General features: G+C 45.5%; 1 protein-coding gene across 1 annotated transcript in view; it reads left to right on the top strand.

Annotated features, from left to right (window-relative positions):
* The window catches only part of LOC115480737 (semaphorin-4E-like), a 141,417-nt gene extending 125,493 nt beyond the window's left edge, over positions 1-15,924 (top strand). Inside the window, exons 8-15 of the mRNA XM_030219608.1 lie at positions 508-659; positions 1,505-1,680; positions 8,805-8,961; positions 9,548-9,770; positions 10,204-10,319; positions 10,858-11,024; positions 11,194-11,246; positions 13,769-15,924. Coding sequence (XP_030075468.1) covers positions 508-659; positions 1,505-1,680; positions 8,805-8,961; positions 9,548-9,770; positions 10,204-10,319; positions 10,858-11,024; positions 11,194-11,246; positions 13,769-14,448 — 1,724 coding nt within the window. The 3' untranslated portion in view covers positions 14,449-15,924. The remainder of the gene's footprint in view (positions 1-507; positions 660-1,504; positions 1,681-8,804; positions 8,962-9,547; positions 9,771-10,203; positions 10,320-10,857; positions 11,025-11,193; positions 11,247-13,768) is intronic.
* Positions 15,925-18,666: the final 2,742 nt, after the last annotated feature.

Here is an 18,666-nt window from a genome sequence, read left to right on the forward strand (position 1 = left end):
TGTCTGGTGACTTTTTCTGATCATGCTGGCCCAATATCTGTTCTGCTGCTATCTGTCCTCAGTGCAGGTCAGGAAGTCATCCTCATTAAATATCTCCCTGGCAACCCAGGACACCTCCAGCCAACCCCCCCTGCTTTCCCAGCAGTAAGGTAAACAAACCATAAACCAATTTCTACAACTGCTAGAGGGCTTTCACTGCAGCTCCTGCTGTGAGGATGGAGGTAAATCAACAATTTAATCCTCTCAGAGCAGCTGGACTCCACAGCTGATCCATTCTGCTGCAGCAGGGGGGAGGCTTAGCCTCTTCAAGCCTCTTAAACGGGGCGCCTATGTGCAGAGCATAAATGATAGGCCTTACCCAGCAAAAAAAAACATTCCTCATATGCTTAGGAACTGAAACCATGAGTTTTTCCTACAAGAAATAAACATTTCAATTGTGCATGCATATTCTTGATTTTCCCCTGCCCTTTCTGCCCATCTATGACCAATGTTCTTTTTTGGTTGCAGAACCTAGTTTTGTTTACATGGATGTAGTGCGAGAAAGTGAGAATAATCCAACTGGAGATGATGATAAAATCTATGTGTTCTTCAGCGAAACTGCAATTGAGTTTGAGTTCTATGACAAGTTGCTGGTGTCCAGGATTGCTCGTGTCTGCAAAGTTAGTGTCCAAGTCACATTCTCAGCTTCTAATAATGAGTTGTGGATATATGAAAGGCCACCTCTAGAGTGACCTCTACTATGTGAGAGATTTATGGGATTCTTGTATTAAAATGATGGAAGAAATGTTGGGAATCTAGCTGAAAAGGAATATAAGGCTTTTCTTGTTAAACGTGGAGGGGGAGGGGGCATTGATGAGACTAGAAGCTACTGAAATACTTTATGGTGGCAGCAAGGTATGAAATTGCAGCCTGTTGAAAGGAGCTCAGGGGCCCAACTATACAAAACTATTGCAATAGCATGAACATCTATTACTAGATGAATAAACTGACAGCCTTAAAATATGGGAAACTGGGGGAGATGGAGCACAAGTGGGCTAAGTACTGGCAGAGGCTATGCAAATCATCGCCTTAGTAGTGCATCTGTCCATGTGCTCAACATTTGCTTGTTTATATTATTATTATCCTATTGCTATTGGGTATTTGCTTATTAGGAGGCATGTTGTATCGGGGGGGGGGGGGGAAGGAGGGCGGGAGGGGGGGTGGGATTATAAAACTATAAAATGTGGATTTGTTGGTAGTGGCGGAGGCTCATTAATTATAGTCTGTATTCTGTGAATTCAATAAAGAGTTTTTAAAAAGAATTGCATTACAATAGTGTCACAAGAAGGGGACCTATGTGATTTCACAACCTGCAGTACTATAGTATCTTGGAATTAGTCTTATATTGACCTGACTAAAGATATCCAGAATACTGTTCCTGTCCCCCCAAGATGAGTGTGGCTGTTAGCCCTCTCTATTCTTCATATTTCTGCTCTGATGTGGCTTTGTGGACATTTATTAACAGAATGATCTTGGAGGAAAACGCATCTTGCAAAAGAAGTGGACATCATTTTTGAAAGCCAACCTCATCTGTTCTGTACCGGAATCCAACTTCCTCTTTAATGTCATTCAAGATGTGTTTACTCTCAAAACAGCTGACTGGAAGGAGACAGTTTTCTATGGGGTGTTCACACAGCAGTGGTAAGGTGGTGCTCAAGCACATCTGGCATATTAGCAAGTGAAGGAAGCACTTAGAAACCTCCCTCCTCTGTGGTCAGACTTTGGCAACTGTGCAAAAACAGCTGTCTGCTGTCCAGAAAAGGAAGGCAACAAATCCTGTAAGGGGGCCTGTAGGGATCAGAAATCAGCATGTTGCTCAGTCCCATGTATTTTTTGCAGAACTGTAATTCATTTTCATTAAAGTCTCTTTTGTGGTAAATGTTTCAAATCGACTTAAAACAGTCAGGTTTCCATGACAGTTAACAGAAGCTCATGAAAAAAACACTCAAAGCAGCATTTCAGCCCACAAAATGGCTGGAAACATACAAAGATAGCTCAGCACACCTTCCAAAAGAGAAGTAGCATCCCCGTTTCAAGTTATTATTGGGGGTCAGTGACTTTCCTGGATGCTTACCTCCAGTAACCTTTCAACCTTGGGAAATTGTGTGTTGCTGTTTGCCATTTGCAGCAGGGGGACATGGTGGTGGTCCTGAATGGGAAAATCTAGACTGTTAACATCCACTTCTAAATTTAAAAAAATAGTAAGTTTTCATGTACAAGTAACTTTCTCCATGGACAAGTAGGATGAGTCAGCCACACATAGACAACATCACCGAACACTGCCATTGATGGCAGAAAAGCGTGTGCAGCCATCCCCCACCAAAGCACCGACCCGTTAATCATCTCAGACTTTTCTATTCGCCCTGCCAGGCAGACATATATTCCTGCTTTCCTGTTTTTAAATTTTCTTTTCATCCTTGAAGTATGCTCCTTTTACTCTCTTTGCCCCCTCCCTACCCATCTTCAAATCTCTGCTTAAAACTCACCTCTTCAATGCTGCCTTTCGGCGCCTAACCGCTCGAGATAGATAGAATGCCCCAATCTATCCACCCTATCAGATTAACTGTTCACTCGTCCTCTAGATTGTTCACTTGTCTTTAGATTGTTCTCTTGTCTTTTAGATTGTAAGCTCTTTGAGCAGGGACCGTCCTTCTATGTTTAAATTGTACAGCGCTGCGTAACCCTAGTAGCGCTTTAAATGTTTATTTATATTTATTGAACATGCACAAATCGCATAGAAATAATTGTGAACAAACAGTATCAACACTTCCCTCTGCTACATCAACATTAATTTTTTTGCTTTGTTTCCATTACTCTGTAATCCCCTTATATACCCCTTACCCCCTCCCCCACCCTCTACCCCCTTCCTCCCACTTAGTTAATTGTCAAGGCAGGGTCCGGCTGCGCCGACCACTCAATATATGAGTCCCATATTCGATGATACACTACCAGGCGACCATGTCGCATCGCCGTTAGCTTAGACATTAGGTGAATGTAGTCCAGTTTCCTTATAACAGTCCTGAGTCCCGGCAGAGTTTGTTGTTTCCATGCCGCTGCTAGCACCAACTTGCCAGCCACCAATATCTGGGTAGCCAGCTGATACATATATTTTTTGGACCCCTGGGGTCGCATATGCAGAAGGCAGAAGTCCATTGTCATTGGAAAGTCTGATTTCGTTATGCTTATGATCAACCTCACCACTCCTGTCCAGTACTGTTGAGCATGAGGACAGGCCCACCAAATGTGAGCCATATCTCCCAACATTTCACATTGACGCCAGCAGAGAGCCGACCCCCCTTTAAACATTTTAGCTAATCTCTGTGGTGTGTAGTACCAACTATACAATATTTTGTAGCCATTTTCTACAAGAGCATTGGAAATTGACACCTTAAGCAACGAAACAAACACTCGTTCCCATACTGAGTATTCATGAGAGACCCCCAGTAATTTTTCCCATTTATGTGTATAGTATAGAATTGGCTGTGTTTGCAATAAAAGTGCTTTATATAGCCTAGAGATTCCTCCTCTACCCCCTCCTCCGGCCATAGCCCTCTCTAATTGCGTTTCTTCCAGACTCAACTCTTCCTTTGCTCTCCTCATAATGTAATCCCTTAGTTGGGTATATTGAAATGCATTAGACGTTGGGATCCCGTATTCCTCTTGTATTTCTGCAAATGGTAATATTTCCCCCTCCTCCCACATCTGCCCCAGCTCCCACAAGCCTCCCCGCTCCCAATTCCTGTAACGCGAATCCATAGATCCCGGTGTGAATCCTGGTGCATGACGTATTGCGGTATGTAAAAAGTGTATGCGTCCTCTAAAAAATCTATTACGTATATTACTCCAGGTTGTGAGTGGCCACCTAATAATCGGCGGCATTTCTTTTATTATCTCTCTGATCTCCCGTTCAGAGAGCCAAGGGATAACCCTCAAGGGGTAAGAGCCGCACCAAGTCTGCTCCATAGCCTTCCAAGCCTTCCCACCTCCCTGCAACCACTCTGCTAAAATGCGAAGATGAGCCGCCTGGTAATAAAGCAAAAACGAGGGCACCCCCATACCCCCATGTACTCTCGGCTGATGCATCACTGACCGACGCACCCGTGGCGGCTTCCTTTTCCATATGAAGGCGAAGACTCTGCGCTGCAACCCCTTAAGAAACTTGTCAGGTAGAGAAATAGGAAGCGCCATAAATAAGTAGAGCAGCTTCGGCAGCAAGATCATTTTAATCGCATTTATCCGACCCATCCACGAGATTGTTAGGCCCTCCCATCTCTCCATTTCCAAGAAAAGTTCCCGTACCCTTGCAGGGAAATTGGCCGCATACAGGTCCTCAAATCGCTTAGTAATATTCACCCCTAAGTATTTGATACTTTTGGAGGCCCACCTAAAGGGGAAAGTGGCTCGCAACCCTGTTACTTGGTCCCTTGGTATGGAGATGTTCAACACCTCGGATTTCTCCATATTAACCTTAAATCCGGCCACCCAGCCAAAATCCCGCAATGCCGCCCCAATAATTGGAAGTGATGTGCCGGGGTCTGTTAAAGTAAGGAGAATATCATCCGCAAATAATAGCACCCGAGTTTCAGTGGTTCCCATCCTCAGTCCACGTATGTCAGGGTGTGATCTAATGTAAGCCGCCAAGGGCTCCACGACCAAGGCGAAAAGGATGGTGACAAGGCACATCCCTGTCTCGTCCCCCTCCGCAGCAAAAAGGGTGTGGACTGGCTCCCATTGACCTTAACCGAGGCCGTGGGCGCTCGATATAGTAGATGTATCCAGTGCATGAACCCTTCCGGAATACCCACCCGCTTCAGGGTTGCAAACAAAAATGGCCAATGCACCCTGTCAAACGCCTTTTCTGCGTCTAATGAAAGGATACATAGTGGCTGCTGTTTTATATGTGCAAATTGGATGAGGTGGAGCGCCCTTCGAATATTATCAAATGTTTGACGCACCCGCACGAACCCCGCTTGGTCTTCGTGGACTAATTGCGGCAAATACTGCTGCAGACGGGATGCCAGGATCGCAGTAAAGATTTTATAGTCCACCCCCAGAAGCGAGATTGGCCTGTAAGAGCCGCACAGCCGTGGATCTTTGCCTGGTTTGGGCAGGACTATAATATTCGCTTGATGCCAGGTCTCCGGAAGAGACCCTTGTTCTCCCAAATCATTAAACGCCTTCAGCAGCATCGGAGCTACCAGGGATCCAAAAGTCTTATAAAACTTGTTCGTAAATCCATCAGGTCCTGGTGCTTTATTGGGTGCTAGTTCCTTTATTGCCTGTAAGACCTCTACTAACTCAGTTGGTCTGGAAAGTCTCAGCTTGGCACTCTCTGTAAGTGTGGGCAGTACATTCCTATCCAGGAAGGCCTCAATCTCAACTTCCTCTGGACTGATATCCGGAGTATAAAGTTTTTCATAGAAGCTCCTAAAGGCTTCTTGTATGGCCTGAGGATCCGCTATGCGGTCCCCCCTGTCATTTCTCAACTGAGTGACATGCGCTTTTTTTGCCTGTTGCTTTAATTTGTGTGCCAATACCCTGCTGGCCTTGTTGCCAAACTCAAAATGAGTCTGGCGTGTCCTCTGCAGTTGTTCAGATAGATCCGCCAATTGGAGCTCCCTAATCTCTTGCCTTATCTTATGCGCTTGGTCTAGCAGAGTTTGTGCTGGGCCTCCCTTACCCTGTCTACTTATTAATTTCTCCACCTGTGCCAATTGCTTGCGCCCTAACTCCTCTGCCCGATTTCTTTCCCGTCGCACATGTGCTTTCAAGGCAATAAAATGGCCTCTCATCACAGCCTTGAAGCCCTCCCATAGCACCCCAGGGGTCACCTCCCCATTATCGTTAAATTGGATATATTCTTTAATTATCTTCTCCAATTGAAGTACATGAGTCACCTCAGCCAGCAATGCATCATCCAAGCGCCACTGTGGGGCCTCCCTCCTCCCCTCTTGCATATGTAGGACAAGGGTGACCGGACTATGATCGGACCAGGTTCGCGGCTCTATGTATTGATCTTTAACCCTACCACTCGCCACAGCATCCCCCAGCCAAAAGTCAATACGAGAGAGGGAGTTATGAACTTGGGAGAAGCATGTGTAATCTCTGTGTTGGGTTGGCCTGTCTCCACAAGTCACTCAACTGCCACCTTGCTATAAATGTATGAAGTACAGTAGCTCCCGTCCCTGTTTAGCATATTGAATTGATGTAGAGGAGTTATCCAGCTGTGGGTTGGGAGTAACATTAAAGTCTCCTCCCACCAGCACGGCTCCCTCTCCATGTGCCAGCAATATCTGATCTAGTCGTTGAAAAAATTCCCCATGGTCTGCATTGGGCCCATAAACATTAACTATGGTGTAGGTAGGTCTGTGTTCCCAATTGGATAACTAATAAAATATAGCGACCTTCCTTGTCTCTACTGATCTTTTTAATCTGCCATGGGTGGGAGTCATTAAGTGCTACCATGACCCCCCTACTTTTGGTGCCTGAATTATTCGATGCAAAGAACACATGCGGATACTGGCTATGCCTACATAGTCTCTCATGTTGCTTTTTTAAATGAGTCTCCTGAATCAGGGCTATGTCTATTTTTAAGCGGATCAGCTCCCTAAATAGGAGCTGTCGCTTCATTGGCACATTTAAACCTCTGACATTCAGGATCGCTAGTGTTACATCTTGCATTCCATCACCTCCCATGGGCGCCCTAAGCCAGCCCGGATATGGTCTCCCGCCTTGTCATCCCTTTGTTCCTCTCCTCTTTTCCATTTGCTCCCCCCCCCCCCCCCCCCCCCGCCCTGTCCCTCCCTCCCTTCCACCCCCCTCCCTCTATGTTCATATAGATCCTCTCTCATATATGAAAGAGTATCCCGTAGAGGAAGTACCTCACCCCTCCACTCACCCTCTTAGTGCCATTGAACAACATAACAACTGTTCTCCCGCTATATATCAATCAAAACCATTACAAACCAGAACCAAATAGCTCTTGCAAGCCTTACATTCTGAACTTCCATTGGGCCCAGACCCAACACGTGTTAACACATCATTTATGCCCCCCTTACCCACAGTCATGTAAGGTGGCCAGCCGACTGCTGACGTTGCAATCTCTTCTGCCCCTTACCCACTCGCTGCCATTTCGAGTGGGATGCCGGGGCTCTATCACGTCTTGTTTTCCCCGGGGTCTCCGGCGGGCATTCTTGCTGTATTTCTGGGAGAACCGCTCTAGCTTCAGCTAGGGATCTTGCTTGGTGCATGCGGCCTTCCTTATAGAATGCTAGTACAAAGGGATGCTTCCAGCGGTAGCGAATTCCAAGCTCCTGCAACTTCCTTGTTATCGGTTTCAGCTCCGCTCGCCGTTTTAAAGTGGCCAGTGCCAGGTCCTGGTAAATTTCCACCTGATGCGTGTCCCACTTGACACTTTGTAGGCTTCTAGCCGCCTGAAACACCTTCTCTTTTAATTTGTAATCCTGAAAGCAGGCTATGATGTCCTTAGGCAAGTTGTTCCGGGCTGGGCCCAGCGTTCTATGAGAGCGCTCAAGCACTACTGCAGTTGCTTCCACTGGGCTGCCAGCCTCTTTCAATATAGCACACACCACCTGTTGCACTACTGTCTCACAGTCGGCGTATTCCGGGGTTTCAGGAATACCCCTAAACCGCAAATTATGCCGCCGACTCCTGTTCTCTAGATCTTCCATCTTGTCAGTCAACTGTTGCTGGCCCAGCCGGACGTCCACGATCGCTCGGTCTAGCGATCCCAGTTCTTCCGTATGTTCTTCCACTCGAGACTCCATCTCCTCCATCCGATTCCCCAGCTCTCTAATTTCACCGCGGAGATCGGAGCCTAGTGTCTCCAGCTCCGCCCGGACCGCCTTTACGTCTGCACGGATCTCCAGTAGCCATTCTTTTAGCTCTGCGAGCGGGTCCGCTACGGTCCTCACCAAAGAGGCAGGGGCTCTGCTGCAAATCGCCGTCTGATTGTTTGCCAACCCGCTCGGGCTGGATTTCCAGGCCCGCCACGCGGTTAGCCGTCTTTCCGCCTTTAAAGCCAAATTGGCTGAGTTCTGGCTGCATATTTATCACCGCCCGGAGCGCCACCGGTTCCGTGGGTGCTGCGAATCAAAATCGCACCGGGAGGACACGATCAGTGGGAGAACTCACGCTTTTTTTACTACGGTGAGCGGGAGCTAGCTGTTTAAGCCTCCATCTTTATTGGTGACGTCACTTCCTCCTCAACCCTAGTAGCGCTTTAGAAATGCTAGTTAGTAGTAGTAGTAGTGATGTGTCATGCTCCAAGCAGACAAGAAAATGAGTCCCTCCAAGGAATTTTGCTCCAGGATGGTCAACAGGGACCCATTGGACCTACCACATGGATCTGGTTGATTATGGTCTTGAATGGGAAATCTAGGTCTTTGTTAATATCCACTTCCACATTTAAGAAAATAGTAACACTTGATTTACAAATAACTTTCTCCTTTTGAGAGTATGTTATAGTGGGAAAATATTTTTGCTTTGATTGTGCAGCCTTATATCTGAATGCTGTCATAAATCTTGTTTTACAAGTATGTAGCGCTATATCTGAGTACTATGCACTCACTAGGGGGAGGGACTTATTTCAGCCTCGGTTCAGTGTTTTTCTTTGTTTATGTTGCTATAATTATGTATGATTTGATGCAATCACGTAGTGTTGAAAAAGTGAACATTGTTGAATAAGCCTGCACTGGTAATGCAAGGGTAATTCCTGAAGCCACTTTTATTTTTCCCTTCTCTAGGGGGAAGCTGGACATCTCTGCAGTTTGCACGTTCAGCATGGAGACAGTTCATGAAGTGTTCACCCGAGGGAAGTATAAGGGGCCTGTGACTGTGGAGCACTCCCATGTGAAATGGGTGATGTACAAAGGCGAGGTGCCATCCCCACGTCCTGGTGCTGTAAATATCCAGCCAATCTTTTTTCTTCCAACAGGCTAACTTTGAAGGAACTTGTTTTTCATGATATAGGCCATTCCATTTGCTCTTCACAGAGCTTCTCTCTTTGAGGCTGGTAGGGCTCAGGGAGCCACTTTTGTGTTTTTTTTTTTAAATATACCATCTTTCTGTGATACAATCAAAGCAGTTTACATATTACATACAGGTACTTTCTCTGTCCCTAGTAGGCTAACAATCTAATTTTTTTGTACCTGGGGCAATGGAGGGTTAAGTGGCTTGCTTAGGGCTGGGCATTTCATGCAGACAAAAATATCTAAGTTGGGTTTGGTGATGATGGTGCCATTCCAGTGCATTAAATCAGCCATGATGCCTTTTCCTACCAGTTGCTGGTTATAGCTCTGCATCTGCTTCTTGCAGTAGTGGCCCTGATAACACTTTACCCTATCAGTGTTATCCCCCATTCATGTCCTCTTGAAAAGATATACATTAAAATCATCAGTTATAATCCAGAGGAGAGAAAATGGGGTGTCAAAATTCTTACCATTAATTTCATATTAGGAGTGATTTAATTAACAGTCTCTCTCCCTAGTGTATCAACAATATTGCCCGACAGAATGGCTACCATAGCTCTCTGGACTTGCCCGATAAGACTCTCCAGTTTGTGAAGGACCATCCTCTAATGGATGATAGCATCAGTCCCATTGGGAACAGACCTGTCTTACTGCGAAGAGGATCTAACTACACCCGCATCGTTGTGGACAGAGTCCTCGGCATAGACAACTGTACCTACAATGTCATGTTTTTAGGAACTGGTAAGCTGCAGAATCAGGGCCTTTACACGGTTTAAAAACTGTTTGCAGACATTTTCTGCAGAACAGATCCATTTGCAGTTATTAGCCAGTAGATAATGGGTCCCCAGCTTTTAGTTTGGGAAGTGAGTAACAGGGAAAGGATATCCCTATTTGGATTCGGTAGGGGGGGGGGGGAGAACTTTTATTCTCAGAGACAGGATGCTGTACTATGCAGTGGGGATTTCTTTAGTACCTTTAAATGAAAGGTCCTTAGTACTGTAACTATGGGAGCCACACTTTTGTAGTTCAGAGAGAGTCTTGTGCAAGGAAGGAGCCATCTGTTTGACTTTCTGAATGCATATTTTGGATTTGATACATAAAAGCACAAATTGGTTACAAAGTCCCAAAGGCCAATTGCAAATGCTGATCCTATATAATCTGTTGTGTTCTGCAGACAATGGTTATTTACATAAAGCTCTGAACTGCGATGGGGAGATGTTTATTATGGAGGAGATTCAGCTTTTCCAGGCTCCTGAGCCTGTGCAGTCCCTCAAACTGTCATCCAAAAAGGTAGCAAGCTCCTTCCTTTATCTGGCTAGCTTATTGCACATGGGTGGAAGGACTAGGTCCAGGTTCTACCTGATGTCCTTCTGCTTTAGTAAGAACCAGTGCTCTGTATACTTCTTTCAGTATCTGATGTCATCACATGTTACCTGCTAAACACAGCCTGAGCTTTATTAACCATTCCATTAGATCCTCAGCTAGTGAACTGAATGGCTATTATTTCAGAATTCAAGCCATATGAGCAGTCTTAATTTGTAATTGATTTTTATAAGGAGCGTAACTGCTCCAAAAACCCAACACTTCAAACCCATGTATATTCCTTTTAATGTTACTTTTACCTTCCACGCCTCCAGTTTCATTACCCCCACCCACCAAACCTACCAAGGTTCTCTCCTGTCCCAGGGCTTGTACTGGGAGATACTAACTGGACTGCAGGACCTGTTCTTTGCCAGTAGGGGGCATGCTTTTGTACTCATATATTGCAGATTGGGGAGTGTAACCCAGGAAATCCTAACCTTTGAATAATGGTGCTTTGTACTTGCAGGGTTTGCTGTACGTGGGTTCTCCCTCACAGGTGGTGCAGCTGCCTGTTTCAGCATGTGGACAATACACCAACTGTTTTGATTGTGTTTTGGCAAGGGATCCCTACTGTGCTTGGTCTCATACTTTGCAGAAATGTGTCAAAATAGCTGACAAGCATATTGACTCCCAGTAAGTAGAGCCCTTCCTTGTTGAACATCCTCTTATTTTACACCTCGAACACAGCTGACAGACTTAGAACCGAACAGCCTTCAGCTAGTTACTGTCACCTTAAGTTGCAGACCAGAGCTGCATTTGAATTATGAAACATGCATTAACTTTCACTTATTTCTCCCTGCAGAAACCTCAGCCAGAGCGTGACAAGCGGGGATGCTTCCGACTGTCCTCATATTGGTGGGTAAAAGTTAAATAAGAGTGACTGCAAGGTGGGCAAAAACTAGCAATTATTGCCCTGGTGGAAAGAGCTGAGAGCCCTTCACATTGCTTCAGACCTATACACTATCCAACTTTTAACAAGAGGAAGTGCTTCTGTCTGGAGATCTTTACTAGTTCCATAAACCTCCTGGTATTCAAATAAAGCTCTCCTCACCTTTTGGTCACTTTTGGAAGGTTTCTAGTACAATATTGTTAACATGTACTGGGGACATTTGGAGCCTCATAATACCTCACACTGCTATACGCCTTGAGGTATCTCCCAACCCCACTAGAAATAGAAGCTTTTCAGTAGTAATCTGTTTAAACCATGAGCATGGTAGGACGTATCCCAGTAAGAATGATTGTTGCTTATAGAATACTGTTTGACATTGTAGTCAATGGTGTGCTGGAGCCGGTTGTTAAATTTATTGGCATCTTGCGAGCCTGTTGTTGTGGGCCGGCTTGCCTCTCCTCCCCCCACCCTGCGAGCTGCAGGCTCTCCCACTCCGCAGGTCATCCATCATCTCCTGTCTGCCCTGATCTCCCTGATAGCCCTCGTTTCCTTCCTGCCGCCACCCTGCCTTTAAATATTGTATTTTTCCTTGAGTCACGGCGCCGCCATTGACAGCAGCAGGCTCGGCTCGGCTCCAGCCTTCCCTCGCATGGTTCCACCCTCGCGGAAACAGGAAATACATCAGAAGAGGGTGGAACCATGCGAGGGAAGGCCGGAGCCAAGCTGAGCCTGCTGCTTTCAATGCCGGTGCTGTGACTCGAGGAAAAATACAATATTTAAAGGCAGGGCGGTGGCAGGAAGGAAGCGAGGGCTATCGGGGAGCTGAGGGCAGACAGGAGATGATGGACGACCTGGGAAGCAGGGAATCGGGAATCGGGGGGGGGGGGGGCTGGAAGAAGGCAGGAAATGTCTGGTGTTGATTAGGGGAGGGGCTAGAAGGGAAATGGTTGACATGGGCTGCTGGGGGGGAAGGCTGGAAGGAGATGGTTAACATGGATGGATGGAGGAGAGGGCAGGGGGGAGAAGAGGGTTGCTGGACATGGGTGGATGGAGGGGAGGGCAGGCGACAGGAGAGTTGCTGGACTTGGGTGGATTGAGGGGAGGGCAGGGGGGAGAGGAGGGTTGCTGGACATGGGTGGATGGAGGGGAGGGGAGAGGAGGGTTGCTGGACATGGGTGGATGGAGGGGAGGGTAGGGGGAAGAGGAGGGTTGCTGGACATGGGTGGATGGAGGGGAGGGCAGGGGGAGAGGAGGGTTGCTGGACATGGGTGGGTGGATGGAGGGGAGGGCAGGGGGAGAGGAGGGTTGCTGGACAGGGGGATGGAGGAGAGGGAAGGGAGAGAGAAGAAATGCTGGACATGGATGGAGGGGAGGGAAGAGTGAGGAAGGAGATTCTCATCTCCTTCCTCACTCTTCCCTCCCCTCCATCCATGTCCATGAGGAAAAAGGAAGAAAGGAGAAAAACTGCACATGGATGAACAAAATAGGCAGAAGCTGGATCCACTGGACAGTCAAGTCTGCGGAGGACCCAGCTTTGTCATACAGATATAGGGCAAGAAATGAAGAAGAAAGGCGGAAAGTAAAGAAATAAATGGAAAGGAAGCCCTGGAAACGGAGTTAAGAGGACAGATAGCAGCAGAATCGAATACTGGGCCAGCATGATCAGAAAAACAAAGTCACCAGTAGAAAAAAATCATTTTATTTTCATTATAGTGTTTGGAATATGTCCACTTGGAGAATCAGGTACTCAGCATTTAAAGTTTATATTTACTTATTTATGGCATTTTATCCCACTTTACATATGAATTAGATTGGAACCTGGGATCATTAAAAAATTTTTTTTCCCTGGAGTAATGCATTGCCCCCCCCCCCCAGGCTCACTCCCCAGCTATAGCCAGCTCTGCAATTTGGGGGGGCGGGGACGCAGAGGTGGAGGGGGTGCAGAGGTGGACTGGAGAGAGCCTGTTGTTAAACATTTACCAGCACACCACTGATTGTAGTGTTGCACAGATTAACTCCTGTAGCTGTAGGGTACCTGTCACCAAGAAAACTGTGCTCTGTTTTCAGTCTTGAAAAGTGATTGTATTAAGTTGATATTCCAAGCTGTTTATTAGCTACTAAAGCTCCTTCCCCACTACTCTTGTTGGCTAGAAGATCCTTGCATTTGACCATTTGATATTCCCTAATGATTACTGCTTCTGAACTGAGCAATGACATTCCAAGAAGCATAACTTCTATTATGGGACTTTATTTACTAAGACTTCTGTTCTTTCTGCTGGTCTGAGCTAGGAGTACCAAAGATGTAGATATTATAGCATCTTGAAGGGATAGGTGTGGCAGAGGCACTGATTTTACAGTGCCAACAGCTGCCTACTGAGAGAGTATCATTTAACCAGATAATTTCCATACTGGAGTCTGTATCCAACATAGATACTTAATGAATCTCTACCTTCAGTGAAACACCAGCCCTGTTACTGCTTTCTTTCAGGAAATCATGTCAGAAATCGTTCATTTGTTCCTGGCAACAGCATCCAGCTCCCTTGCTCCCCAGTCTCTAATCTGGCCAGCACCAAGTGGATCTTTAATGGCAGTTACCTCCAGTTAAAGGATTCCAAGTATCTCCTGTATGAACAGGGCATGGTTATCTTCAATGTGACTTTGGCCGACCGTGGCTTTTATGATTGTCAGTCAGTGGAAAGTGCCAATGGGAAAGAATTCTGTGTGATTATGACCAGTTATGCCTTACATCCTACCCACGAAAACTTGTTAATTATTCCACGACACTTTGTAACGAAGGACCCAGATGCCACAGAACTTACCACCAATGTGACGCCTTTATCTGTATCTTCAGTGCCAGTGATCTCAGCCAAGCAGATTCACTTCAGCACCAGTGAGGAGCTTCTGCTGAAAATTGCAGTGGGGTTACTGACATTCCTCTTCCTGTGTCTGCTAACATGGGATGTAAGTCAAGGGAACATTCCTTGTCTAAAGTGTGGAAAAATGACACAGGCAGAAATCCGGCCACCTATAACTGAGAGGCCATGTACTTCCTGTTGCAGGTCAAAAGATAGGCAACCAGGCCCCTGCTTTATCACTGCTCAGCGAATGTCCTCCAGCGGCAGCCCTCAAAATGCAACAACAAGAACAGAACCTTGGGGCCTGTCCTGAGGGTTACCCACAAGGGAAGCTTTGAAAAAGATTAAAGAAAGGAGATTCCAGGGCTTCCTATGCTGCTGAAAGGTCCTTTTGGAGAATGGAATGCTTGTTGTCCGTAAATATACTGTACTACACAGTCAATATTAATTTTGGTGATCTAGTACCATTTAAAGCACCCTTTTTATATCCTTAAGGGCTGTATTTCGGGCCCCTGGGCTGCCAAGGGATTTGACTCCTAGAAGGTGATGTTACACCATTACCAACATTGTTCTCCCCTCCCCCCTCCCAAATTCTGGGTTCTGTAGTGTTGTTATTAGATGGAAAAAGCAGAACTACAGTTTCCACAGTAAACTGTATGTAGAAATTTGAAGAGCAGAGCTGATTACAAGTCTCCTTGAAGCAGCGAAGTCAGCTGGTAATAGCAGTAAGAAAGACCATCTCTGATCTTTACAGGCCCTGACTAAGGAACTGTCACACCAGAAGCACAAACTCAAATAGACCATTCCGTCCAGTTAACTTTCAGCAGCATTTAGACTCAGTCAACTCAAACAGGTTGCTTTTTTTTTGTCTTTTTCAAATTCTGTTGCATTAGCAAAACGCTATTTTTATTTTTTTAAGAAAAAAGAAAGTTTTCTGCTGATCTTTCATGGTGCCGAGGCAGAGATTCCAAACATTTTAGTAGACTGCATTAAGACTCCCAAGATTAGCAGTGTCCCATGTTCCACAGAACCTCAACACGGTTCACCTGCAATGTTGCTGCTGTAGCAGTGCTGAGTTCTCTCAAAGACCAAATTTGTTTAAAGCAAATAAGTTAAAAATGTGATTTCACTGCTGGTGCCAATGATTCAAAGTAGTTATCTTCAAATTTCCAAAAATAGTGTTCTAGTATTCAGACATTGCACACGTCAGGTTAAATACACAAACAGATCCTTTCCCCACCTTCTCCTCCCAAAAAGTGAAAATTTAAATGTGTATGTATATATATTTGTGTTTTTCTTCTGTCCTGCTATCAGTGGAACATGCAGCAAAACCATGAGCATCTCCTGACATCTGAAGTTATCAGAGGAGGTGATCAGAATTAAACCCTTCAGGACAAACCCTAGCTGTGCTTTACAGTCAAGGTTTCCCATAAAGGAGATTAGTTGTAAAGGTACAGTATTTTGTCAGGTGAGGAAATTAGAGGGTAAAACCATTGGTAGGTAGAATACTGAACTTGCTGAAGTATAGCACAGAGGAACCTTACTTGCAACCATTGTTAATGTGAAAGCATGGGGTGTGTGGCATTTCTCTTTCAAATGCCACCATTTGTGGAAATTAAAAACAGGTTAGAAGTTAAAGAAACATGTTAGTTGAGGAGGGGTGTTACCCTATATTCCTATATGTTTGTAGAATGACTTATTATTCAATAAGCAAGACAACAGCAGAACAAACTGGAAAATCACAATTAAAAATACTGCATAATCAGCTACATAAATGTATTCATATATGTAATCTGCAATGTTTTTTTCACAATTAAAAGTTCTTTAAAGCTGTGTCTAGGCTGATCCCTTCTTGATTTTATCCCATCACAAGCAGGGAGATGTAGTCCTGTTTAATCTACCTTGTCTTTATGTTTGTGGCATAGACTGATCTGAAGCAGGAGGCTGCAGCACCTGCTTGGCCTTGAGAAAAAGTTGGTAATGTCCCCCCTGACAGAGGAAAAGGCAGCAGTGTCCTCTCAATCCAAGTGAAAGAGGAATCCATAGCTTCCATAGCATCCCTCCAGATCGGTCCAGATGCTTGGGTTATGCACTCCTACCAGCAAATGAAGACTGAGACGTTCTTACTATTGACTGCCCTATAACTATCTTATGCAGTCTCAGTGTAGTCAGTATTTATCAGTCTCCAGCATATAAAAGACGTGATAAACCTGTGCAGTTAGGATTAGTCTGGTGGACCTGGTGGTCTCAGTAGGCTACCTGAGGTCCTTAATTTTGACTCCGATCAAAAAATGCCCTGGGGATGTAACACCTGGGTGGCTAGGTCCCTTCCCCCCTTCATTGCTATCCCTCTGCCAGAGTCTGGCTGGAGGCAAGGGCCACCAGTAGCCTTGGTTTTTCTTCCATGTATCGGAAAGGGAACCTTGAGATTGTTGCATACAACCAACAGTAAGTAAAAAAAATTTTTTTTTAAAGCAAGAAAGATGCAGCAGTGTGAAAGGAGCTGCTTCGGGCTGTGATCTCGCAGTCTCTTGCTGTCTCTCCAAAATGGGTAAGCGGGGGCAGGGGGGTAAGAAAGTCCGGTATGCCAACGTGAATGGGAACGACTCGGGCACTGCTGTGTTTGCAGACTCTGTGGTCTTGATGGGACTGGTGCCAACTGTCTTTTTTTTGTGGAGGTATGGGCCCAGTGGCAGCCGATTTGATTATGTCGGAAAATGCCCAGGCGCAGTAGAAGCACTCAGCAAGCCAGTTCAGATGTGTTGGCAGTTACAAATTTGGCGGGAATAGCTGCCATCTTGGATGCTGCTCGTGTGTAGGAACAGCTACCTCAGCTCAAGTTAGTGGAACCACTCCACGGATACAACAGGAATTTAAAGGAGAGTCCACCCGGGTGGAGGATTGATTTTCCTAAATACTTCACTCTGGTCATATATCAGGCATTTTGTCTGAAGAAGTTATGGGAGTGCTTCCAGGGGGGTGGGGGGTTCCCTTTGCTGTTCAAAGGCCATGGTTGGAATGGTCAGATGATTCTGAGGAGGAGGGATCCACCCCCTCTGAGAAAGAGCCTCCGATGGATAAGGGCCTAGATTCTCAGCCAGAGGATCCAGCAGAGTGTGCATGACTGGAAGAGATGACCCCAGGGGAAGACTCTGCAGTGGATCATATATCTCATAGAGATGAACTGCAGGAACTCATTTCTCAGGTGTCTTTAGTTTTGAATTTTTCAGAGGTGAGCAAAGAAGGAGAGGCTCATACTGTGGATCCCTGGGGAAGGACATTTGGAAACAAGCTAGGTCCTTTCCCATGCATCAGGATATCTGGGATATCATTCACACAGAATGAAGTTCTTCAGATTCGCCCTTCAAAGTGGGTAGGTCCATGAAAAGATTATACCCTATTCCAGGGGAGGATAGGGACACTCTCCAACCTCCCACAGTGAATGCGGTGGTGACCACTTTGAAGAAGAAGACGACTATCCTGGTGGAAGGTGGAGCAGTGTTAAAGGACCTTCAGGACTGGAGGATCTCTTCTCAAACAGAGTTTTGATGTCTCTACCCTAGCCTTGTACGTGGATATTTGTGGGGTCCCGGTATGTAGAGGTTGTTTTTGATTGGCAGAAAAGGTCCTGGATAGAATGATGGAGGCATCTGCCTTCAAGATAAAAAGGTTGCCAAGATATAGCGGAATTAGAAAAGGTTCAAAGAAGAGCAACTAAATTGATAAGGGGGATGGAACTCCTCTCATATGAGGAAATGCTAAATAGGCTAAGGTTATTCAGCCTGAAAAAATTACATATGATTGAGGTCTATAAAATTCTGAGTGATGTGTAGAACGAGTAGAAGTGAATCAAATTTTTTACTCTTTCAAAAGTACAAAGACTAGGGGACACTCAATGAAGTTACATGGAAATACATTTAAAACAGGAGGAAATATTTTTTCATTCAACAAATAGTTAATCTCTGAAACTCATTGCCGGAGGATGTGGTAACAGTGGTTATCATATCTGGGTTTTAAAAAGGTTTGGACAAGTTCCTGGAGGAAAAGTCCATAGTCTGCTATTGAGACAGACATGAGGAAGCCACTGCTTGCACAAGGATTGGTACCAGGGAATGTTGCTACTATTTAGGTTTCTGCCAGGTACTTGTGACTTGAAGTGGCCACCATTGGAAACAGGATACTGGGCTAGATGGACCATTGATCTGTCCCAGTAAGGCTATTATGTTCTTATATAAGACTAAGATGGGTCCTCCTTTCTGGTGAATGCTTTTTATGATTTGCTAAGGGCCTGTGCTAAGAATATGGTCCTTGTGGTTGCTGTCAGGAGATCCTTATGGTTGTGTAGCTGGTCAACTGATATGGCTTCTAAATCAGAATTGAATATGCTACCTTTCAAGAGCCCTCTGTTACTTTGAGAGGACTTGAAAAAGCTGGTGAAGTGTCTTGGGGAGACCAAGGTTTCTTGCCTTCTGGAGGACAAGAAGAATACTTTAAAGTACTTCTGGTAGAGGCAGGTTTCAAGAGACCAATC

Source organism: Microcaecilia unicolor, chromosome 11 (genome assembly GCF_901765095.1).
Source record: "Microcaecilia unicolor chromosome 11, aMicUni1.1, whole genome shotgun sequence".
NCBI lineage: Eukaryota > Metazoa > Chordata > Amphibia > Gymnophiona > Siphonopidae > Microcaecilia > Microcaecilia unicolor.